At 40.8% G+C, this 10255-nt stretch overlaps 1 protein-coding gene across 1 annotated transcript; it reads right to left on the bottom strand.

The window, feature by feature from the left end:
* Nucleotides 1–6455: 6455 nt before the first annotated feature.
* Nucleotides 6456–8601, bottom strand: LOC125812769 (uncharacterized). Its single transcript, XM_049492242.1, has 2 exons — nt 8268–8601; nt 6456–6607 (listed from the first exon to the last, which is right to left on the bottom strand). The coding sequence occupies exons 1-2, from the start codon at nt 8599–8601 to the stop codon at nt 6456–6458; spliced, it is 486 nt and encodes a 161-aa protein (XP_049348199.1).
* Nucleotides 8602–10255: the final 1654 nt, after the last annotated feature.

Genomic DNA, 10255 nt, shown 5'->3' with positions numbered 1-10255 from the left:
CCTGTGATGATCGTTGCACACTAGCGAAAGTGTGAAGTCTTGTTTGACTTATAGTGTCAATGCCTAGTGGGATGAGCTTACATGTGACCTTAGCAGGATGGATCCTAGATTTGCTCGGATGGTCCCGTCAACTAAGTGATGCTATCTCTTGATATGATCTTCAGCAACTTCTAAGAGTGAGAGCCAATTTGATATATAACTCTTTTGTGACCTACCTTGTGAGTGTGTGAACCGCTTTTGAATACACCTTGAGCCTTACCTTTCTTTGGAAGAAACTTGATGAAAACAATGACCTTTCTTTATCCATCACCCATAATCCTCATGAAGTCGTGGTTAATTGAATAGGCAACTTAGGCCAAAAGCCTAAAGTTGGGGGTGTGGTGAAAAGATAAGGGCGGGTCAAGAAGTGCAAGGAAAGTCTCCTCTTACCCATGGTTTTGAGAAAAAAATGGAACCCTTCCATATTTAAAAAAAACGAAAGATAAAAAAGAAAAATGAAAAAGAAAGTTGTGGAATAAAGTACAAAAGAAATGGGGTTTCCAAACAATTCATGGAAAGGGTATAATAGGATGACTTATGAGCACTAAAGAAAATTATTAAGGAAGAGGAAATGAAGTGTTGTGAATACCACATTTCATGAGGATGAAAGTCACTAAGCCTAAATAACCATACCTTTGCACTCAGCCCCATTACAAGCCTTGAAAAGACCTTCTTGATCTTGAGTGAGCTGAAGCAAGAGTTGATTGGAAAATACGGGCAAACCTATGCGTGAAATTATGCATTGTGTTCTTCTTTTTGAGTGTGAGCATTTCATTTGATTTCGGAACTTTAAAATTTAAACCATTATGTGTGAATATGGTATCATTCCTTGTGTGAGGGCATTTGAACAATTTGGTTGAGCTTGCACTTGCATTTGAAGCAAGTATTGTGAGCCTGAGATTCTTTGATATTGGTGAGTCACAACTTGAATCTTTGAGTGCACATTTGATCTTTGCATAAGTAAATTGAGTCTTATTGTGTGCATTCATGATTGAGTCTTGTGTAGCACTGTTTGAGACATCCATGTTGGAACGGCTGAACTTGAGTTTGCTTGAGGACAAGCAAAAGTTTAAGTTGGGGTTGTTGATGAGTCCTCAAATTGGATTCATTTAGGTCTATATTTTGATAGAATTAGTGTCCTTAAGTGCATATTTTGTCTCAATATCTTATGAAAACCCTTAAATTTCAAGTATTTGCAGTTTGAGGGAAAGCATGGACACTACTTAGCAAAAAGGAACAAAGGCAGCAGAAAGAACGAAGAAATGAAGATCTGAGATTCACCGAACCCGTTCGAGGAGTCACCAAACGGTCTTATCTCTGCCTTTTGGTCCAGTGTGTTGAGCCCTGAAGGAAAGGATCAAATCAGAGGTGAAAGGAGCAGTCGGCGTATCACGGAGCAGTTCCTTGAAGCGGTACTATGTTGCCCAGTGATCCAAAACACGACGATGATGAAGTCTAACGCAAGACGGCGATGAACTAGACCAAAGGGTGGATAGCCATATTGATCGGTGATCCCGACTAACTTCGGCGAGTAATCCTTCGCAGTACATTTTCTGAAAACTATAAATACTAGTTGAAGTTTTGTGGCTTAGTATCATAGTAGAAATTATTATAATCAAATTTATATTATTAAGTTTTAATGTCAGACTTAGAATATTCTCTCTAAGCTTGGAGAGGGTTTTGAAGAACTTGAAGATTCAAAGGGTTTCAACTATAAGATTTTGGACTTGGGTCTTGTGGATTCTTCACTTTTGACTTCTTTTAAGAAATAATCTTGCAGATCCATTGATGGATACTGAGATTGGTATACATTTTTACCTCTTTTACATGTGTAGCTAAAACCTCAATTCTAGGGGTGTGATTTTGTGAATATGGGCTAGGTTAATTGTTGGGTCTTGCTTGCTGATAGTTTATTTGTTGTTTAGATGTGATTTCATTTAGTAGTTGTATTGGAACTTAATGAAATTGTAGTTGCAAATACGATTTGAGCTTTGTGTTTTCGGCTTGCTCAAGAGAGAGGTCGTAAAACTAAGACTACTAAATTGATGGCCGGTGGGAGTGGGTGGACATGAGGTTCAGCTCGAGAGAGTGAACCCTAGTCCTTCTCCCACACAGTCAGCTCGAGAGAGTGAGTGGGCTAAGGTGGAGGTTGTCCTTCATGCGGCAAGTGGATGTCCGAGATAAACCCATTTGATTCGGGGTAAATTGCTCGAGAGAGAATTTACCCCCACTATAATCTTGCCTAGTCACAAATATTCAATGGATTTACTATCAAAAGTATATACCCAATAGTTTAGTCTAACCCGTATTCCTATCACATCCCAAGAATCTTGTCTCCACATTCTTATCTCTTTTATTTTTGCTGATTTTTCTCTTTACTTGCTTACAAACCCCCCATTGGTAATTGACACTCGCGTCAAACCCTTTAATTTGTCACGTCTTCATTTGGTAAAGTCTTTATCTACGGTTAATTTTAGCACTTTCGCGCTTAACCACTAATTTTCAATAACCACTCCCTTGGGCATCGACCCCAACCCTTGGTTGGGTTACTTTACTATTGTACGACTGTAGACACTTGCATTGGAACTTGTGTCTTGATTACGCAAACATCAGGGACCACAGCCCGTGTAGGCGTCAGTGGTCTTTACTTGGCCACTCTCATTTTCCACTCTTTTACTCTTGAATTCTGGTTCAACTTCACGACCACAGGTCATTGTGATGACCACGGTCCGTGAGGTTGGCCGTGGTCTTTACTTTGTCCAACCTAATTTCAACTCCTCTAAGCCTTCATACTGGAAATGGTTCACGAGTTGCATCATGGTTCATGATAAGGACTATGACCCATTTTCGTTCTCGTGGTCTTCACTTGATCACCATCAACTTCTGCTTCTTTCTCCATTTTTCCAAACAAGCAAGACTTTGTCTACACATTCAACAAACACATCAAATCATACAAAAACACACTCAATTCTAGTATTATTCGTTAGTTTTCAAGCATCAAATGTCTCACGATTTTGCGGCACATCAACACCCTCAACTCAGAACCATTACTTGTCCTCAAGTGATGAGAAAACAATACATTCATCCTCAGATTACTCAAACACTTCTGAAATCACACAACAGCCATCTCAAACACAATTTGTATAAAAAACCATGAATCTAACATGTGAGGATCAATCTATGACATCTCATTACTTAACAGTCAGTCATGATTATGCCTGTGAATTATCAGTTGTGTCCTCACACCAAAGAAGTTCCTTACTCATGATAATTACTCTCAAATGCAATCACTGTGTCCTCACACCAAAGAAGTCCCTTACTCATGATAATTAGGACTAAGTACTACGCTCATACTCTCAAAGAACTTCTAACACTAACAACAAACTACCATAGGCTTTCCCTTGCTTTTTACGTTCTATATTTCAAACACCCGGAATAGGATCATTGTAGGACTTTATTGGCTTGTAACATACTCTCAGGCTAGGGAATGGATATTTGGATTTGTGAGTGACTAGTCCCTTGGTTTTCCAAAGTTTAGTTTGCACACAAATCTTTTCTGAGCAATTCACTATTTTACTTCATTTCAGCACATCTCAACAGCCATTATTTTCTTTTTCTTTTCTTTTCTTCACACTTCTTTTTTTTATATGCAATTTTTGTATGCACTTAGCTCACTGGTTGAACCTTCTTTTGCACTTCTTCTTTCTGCTCGGGTTGCAATAACCCTCAACTTAGACTTTTTGCCTGAGTTGTGATATCGTATCTTCAGAAACCAAAGGATATAATACTCTTACTGGAAAAGAACATAAACTGACTTTTAGGCTCAAATCAGGTTCAAGTGGTAAGATTTTTATTTGGTAGTTTCATTTTTGGCTTTTTACTAACTTATAGAAATGGCCTAGTGATCCTTTCATATCCAGTTATTCTCAGACTTAAGAAAGACTACTTGGGCAAGTTCTAGTTTCTGCTCCTAGTGTTAGACTTCAAACAAAACTTTCAAACACATATGACACAGGACTACAATATCCAGTTTCTTGTTCACCAATTTATTGAGCAGGCTGGCAATGCTTAACATGTAAATATCTAAGATGTCATCTAAACATCCTAATAGTCAAACTTCAGATCAAGGTAATCTTTACACATAGAGTAATTGATGCACAACTCAACACACAAACACACATAGAAGACCAGTTTTCATAGTTACATAGAGTCAAACTACATTCATTCTAACAGCTTAGAATGGCAGGTTGCTCACCACCCCTCCCAAAAAAAAAGGATTTTGCCCTCAAAGTCAATAAAGAAAGCCAAACACGGATGTGAGGAGGGGTCATACCTACGGCGCCCTAGGCGCCGATAGTCATCTCAGCATCGACACCCTTATCACCAGGTGCACTCTCAAAACTCAACACATGAGCAGGTTGGCTACCACTCATCGGGGAAAGTGCTTCACTACCAGAAGGTCCAGCTAACATTGCATCTCTCCGTTGTTGCTCAACGGATTCTTTTTATTGATCTTTCCTCTTTTATGCGCTGTGAGCTTTCTTGTGTTATCTTTTTTCCTCTTTAGACAGGTCAGGAGGCAGCTCCTCATTAGATTCTCTAGCTTTGTGTTTCCTCTTTCCCGAATTAATCTTAGGTAGTTTACCCTAGAGATCATCAATTGATTAAGTGGAGGGTGCCTGATTTAGTATTTGCATTAAATAATCTGGCATAATTGAGTGGGTAACTGTACTGGCTTTTTATCCAGTTTGGCAACCTGAGTTCTCATCTCGGCAAACTGTGATTTGAACTCTTCAGTATCTACTGACCTGGCGACCCGGCATCGATCTTGGACAAGGTTCTCCAAACAATCCATTCTGTATTTTAAGAAAGCCAACTCATTTCGCATCTCATCTTTGATCTTTTTTTTCACAGCTAACACCTTTGTCTCTATTGGCTGAGGCATCCGGATTCCAATCTGGTCTACCAATGTCTTGGTTTGGCATTGATCTGCAACCAATTTCTAAAGAAAGAGCATAGGAATAGTGGCAAAGGTACCTAGAGCCTGGGAGGCTGAAGCTGGAGGTGGCGGTGCCTCTGTGGAAGGCTATGATGACTCTCCCTATTCTGGACCTCTATCTACATGTGGGATGTCAATTGGTATGTGAGGGACAACAACCAAGGTACCTACAGCTGCATATTTCGCACCAAAGAGATGGTTCGTGACATCTTTGATCTTAGAAACTTGGTTGAGTCTGAATGCTTCACCCCATCTGTCAACTACCTTGTTTGGAGGAATGTTCGCTTGTCTACATAATTTCCCTATCAGATAGGGAAATGGAAGTTTGACTCTCTCATTTAATGCCCTGTCTCTCATCTCGGTCTCTATAATTCGCCCTACATTTACTGGGTAACCAACCATAAGACACGCTACCAACGAAGACAGGGAAGGGGACAAAGTGTTATCATTAGTTGTCGGTCGCAATTGTACTCGAATGAAAGCCCACCAAACCTTCGCTGGAAATAATAGTAAAGCTTTAGTAATGAGTGTTGGAGTTGTTATGACCCAACCTGGATTCTCCCCATCTACAGCAATTTGCTTCGCAATCCATCACAAAACCCTCTCTCGAGAATTTTGATCCTCCATCGTAGTATCATTGGTGACCTCATGATGTTTGCCTTCAAAGAGGCCAACTGAAGCTGGTGCAGTGTATTCTGGGCCATGCAACATCCTGTTTATAGTGGCCTCAGAGATTTCTATCAGTTTGGCCTAAACTATGATTGAGTTGAGTGGACCTCAGGTAATGGCAATGTCTCTCTGTCCACATTTTGTAGTCTCTGTTTCTGCAACAAACTTCGTCAGTGTAGCTGCATAAGATGAATAACACTCTATGGCCGAGTGGCTAGAGTATTCTCCAGGTGCATTGTCCATCCAGTCGAACTGATGGAACTGAAATGTCCAATAAATATTGGGGAACACCTTGATATCAGCTACCACCACTCTAGTCTCAGGCATGATTGTGCACCTCTTGAAAATGCCATTCTTGGTCACAATACTCTTGTTGAAGAATTATTCGGACCGGTTCACAATCCACATGGATCGATAATAGACAATCAGTTGCGGTCTCACTGCAGGATCAGGTTCATGGATGTTCACATACATCACCATGGTATCATCATCGTTGATCTCTACATCCCCATCTATAAAATCTCCCTCCTCTCGTACCCTAGTTTCAGCTCCTTAATTTTCCACAGGTGGAGAGGTGTTTGTATGTTCCTGATAGACGTTTTCAGACTCTGCACAGCCCCCCCGAATTATCACCAGACTGTCTACCTGAACCAACATTAGATTCACTACCCAATGCTTTAATGCTATCGGAATGGCTTCCTCCCTCTTCAAACTGGGGAGGAGTGTCCTAGATAATTACTTTCTTGGTCTATGCTCTAGTAGCCCGAGGTAAGTGATCTTCAGGTGTGACATTTATTTGCACCTCAAAACTACTGGACTCCGAGTCATTGTGACTTTCTGATTGAGAAGCAGTGATGGGGGCATGTTTGGTTACATTCTTTCGTCGGGGAGGCATAGTACCTGAGAAACACAAGAATTATTAGTACAAAACTCAATAAAATGACAAAATATCGAGTACTCAGACTTCCCCAGTGTAATTACCTCGTGACGCCCTGCCTTAAGAATCCCGTCACCCAATCAATCATTGGGAAGGGCCACGGAATAAAAAAATTATAGAAATAAAAGTACAGAAAAAATTTAATTTTTACAACCCAAGTAAACTCTACGGGAGCTGTCACAAGCCGTGGTAGGAACCATGGTCTATTAAATCCCTCGTGGAGTTAATACAGACTCAGTGTGCAGCAAGAGGCTGACCAAGTAATGTTCACGGACGGTTACACGGCCCGTGGGTTGAACCATGGTCCGGGATACAAGTCATGAACTTACCTAATGTTTAGAAGGAATTCAAGTGTGGTCCACGATTGGGTTCACGGCTCGTAGTAGCTTCCACGGTCCGTAAAACCTATCGTGGTCTTACACTTGGCTATTTCTTTAGTCTTCTTTATCCCTCATTAACTAAATTGCAAAATTACAGTGCCAAACTCCCATTATTACAAAGGAACACAACCAACACATGTACACTCATCATCACTTTTCTAAGCAAGTTCAACTAACACATTAGATCCCAAACCAAAATAATTTCAACCTACTGTTATCATCGCCACATAAGAAAACAATCAGTTCAACTGATCCTAAACAAGTAGGTATTCCCATTTTCACAAAAGATCACAGTGAGGCTATTACTATCATTGAATTTCAACACACACAAAGCCAATCAAAAACCATATCCATGCAATAGATAGATTTCCTCATCATATCTATACACTAGAACAATCAACAATACCCAATTCAACTTAACCCAGAACAAGTCAGGACCAATCCAAGTAACTCGTCACATACTTATACTAAACTCGACTAAATCGAAGTAAATCAACTCACTATTATACAAGATCAACCTTATGGAAAGTGATGAAAGAACTTACTTGAAGTTCAGAAACAAAATTCGCGCAGAAGGGTGAATCAGTGATTGCTACTTGAGGTTCTTGACAACTTAGGTTTAAGGCTTGGAATATTTGACGAATATAGGATTTATGGATGATGAGAACTGTTTCAAAACTTTTAAGAACCGTTATGGAATAGACGAAGAGGAAGAACCCCGACCTTTGGCGCTTAAGAAATTATATAAACCATTCTTTTAATTTTGGTACCATCGCGGGTCGGGTCGGGTATTGGTAGGACAGGGTTGTGGATAACGGACCGTGAAGGTCACCACAGTTCGTATAGTGGTCCATGTAACTAACTTGGGAGCAGAATACTTATTTGTGGTTCATGAGAAGTTAGACGGTCCATACAAATCATGACGGACCGTGAACCCTTCCATGAACCTTTTTCTTGCAAATTCCAGTAGCTCTTTTAAGTTGGTGCTAAGCTTGATGGACCGTGAAGTTGCCCGGGAAGGGCACCACGGTCCGTGTAGCTGCTCGTGAAGAGCAGTCTGCACCTTGGTCCTAAAATTCTTAACCCATTTTCTCCTGCACATATCAACACATAGTGACTATAAACATAAGGAAAAAGAAAAATACCTAATACAATTACATTTGGGTTACCTCCCAAGCAGCGCACAATTTAACGTCGCGATGCGACATAGGTTACTTGATTACTCAGACTTCCTCAAGTTTACATTCCTCCACAATCTTCACATCCTCTAGAACACCCAAGTATGCCTTGATTCGCTGGCCATTGGCTTTGAACCTCTCGCCCTTATCATTTTCCAGCTCAATAGCACCCGACTGAAACACCTGCGTTACCTTAAAAGGTCCAGACCATTTGGATCTCAACTTTCCCAGAAACAAACGAAGTCTGGAGTTGAAAAGTAACATCAAATCACCAGGATTAAAGCTTTTTTTCTCAATATGTTTGTCATGGTATAGTTTCATCCTCTCCTTATACAGTGCAGACCTCTCATAGGCCCTCAAATAGAACTCATCCATCTGATTGATCTGATCCAACCTCATGTTTGTAGTTTCGCTTCAACTAAGGTTCAGCTTCTTCAAAGCCCAGAGTGCTTTGTACTCAAGCACAACCGGCAAATGACATGCCTTTCAAAATACCAATTGATATGGGGACTTACCTATAGGCATCTTGAAAGCTTTCTGATATGCACATAGGGCATCATCAACTTCTATGCCCAATCTGTCCTGTTAGCATTCACCGTTTTAGCCAGAATTGCTTTAATTTCTCTGTTGGCGATCTCCACTTGGCCACTAGTGTGTGGGTTATAAGGTATTGCTACCTTGTGTTGCTTAACACCATATTTTGCAAAAAGAGAGCTGAACACCTTATTGCAGAAATGAGAACCACCATCACTAATGATAGCTCTAGGTGTGCCGAACTTTGAGAAGATATTCTTCTTCAAAAAACCAGCAACACTCTTACAATCATTCTTAGGCAAAGCAACTGCCTCAACCCATTTGGACACATAGTCCACTACAACCAGTTTGTATTTCTGCACATAGAAGCTTACAAGTGGGCCCATTAAGTCGATTCCCCACACATAAAATAGCTCCACCTCTAGAATAGGTATAATGGGTAACTCATGGCACTGAGAGATGGCTCTTTGCCGCTGGCACACATCACAGCACCCCACTACATCCATCACATCCTGTTGAATTGTGGGCCAGTAGTACCCACACTGAAGTATCTTATGATTTGTCGCTCCCTCCATGATGACCACCTATCGGAGAGGAGTGACAGGCTTCTAGAAATATGCAACATCTTATGTTGTGGGCCAGTAGTACCCACACTGAAGTATCTTATGTTGTTCAAGGGTTGCATCCTAACCTTCAAACAATTGGAAGGTGAAAAGATCCATGAGACATGGGCAAGGTTTAAAGAACTGATAACTCAATGCCCAAGTCATGACATTCCCGATATAGTCCTCCTTGAATATTTCTATAGAAGTCTTGGTCCTGGAAACAAGGTGTTGGCAGACCAACTCATTCCGAGTGGCATTGCAAAAATAGCCATATGCGATAACAGTCCAAATGCTTGATCATATGACCGAGAAAAACCAAGAAGTAGAAAAGGACTTCATAATGGCCGCACTGATGACTCAGATGGATGAGTTGGCCAAAATTGTTAGAGAGCTTGACACCCAGTGCATCAAGAAACACCGTAATGTCCCTCCCCATGAGCGAAGAAAATCAAAGAATAAGGGGGATGGACAAATTGAAGCAATGCTCACGCTCCTTCTCCGAAAAGCTAATACTCAGGACAGGGTATTGGAGAAACTCAGTAGAATGTATTGTTCTTAAACCAGATGTCAACCTCCCAAGCCAGGCTCATTCAGCTACTAGGGTCCCAAATGGACAAAGTGCTAAATGAGCGCTATAAAGATCCGAAAAAAGGGTTTCCTGATGAAATTGAAGCAAACCAAACTAGTGGGACTTGAGTATGGATGTGTGTCGTGCCACGACGTTAACTAAGGCGTTGTTTGGGAGGCAACCCAAAACCCTTTATTAATTTATTTTTGTTTTAAAAATAATGGTGTGTTGAATGTACAGGTTAAAGTGTGGAAAGTGTGTGGAAGTTGCATTTGGCGAACTAAAAGCTCCATTCAGTGAATCACCGAACAGGTTGGCGATCCCGATGTTGTCCGCCTTTGGACCC

The sequence above is a fragment of the Solanum verrucosum genome, unplaced genomic scaffold (genome assembly GCF_900185275.1).
Source record: "Solanum verrucosum unplaced genomic scaffold, falcon-dt-bn FXZP01000204.1, whole genome shotgun sequence".
Classification (NCBI taxonomy): Eukaryota; Viridiplantae; Streptophyta; class Magnoliopsida; order Solanales; family Solanaceae; genus Solanum; species Solanum verrucosum.
Note: the sequence above shows the minus strand (reverse complement) of the source record. Positions and strands in the feature narration are given on the sequence as shown.

What these genes read in the sequence shown, in the direction of transcription:
- LOC125812769 (XM_049492242.1), bottom strand. Translation starts at nt 8,601, where the DNA reads ATGAGGTTGGATCAGATCAATCAGATGGATGAGTTCTATTTGAGGGCC. An exon ending in TGTGAAGATTGTGGAGGAAT is followed by an intron (nt 6,608 to 8,267) that starts GTAAACTTGAGG and finishes TGTGTTTCTCAG; the next exon opens with GTACTATGCCTCCCCGACGA.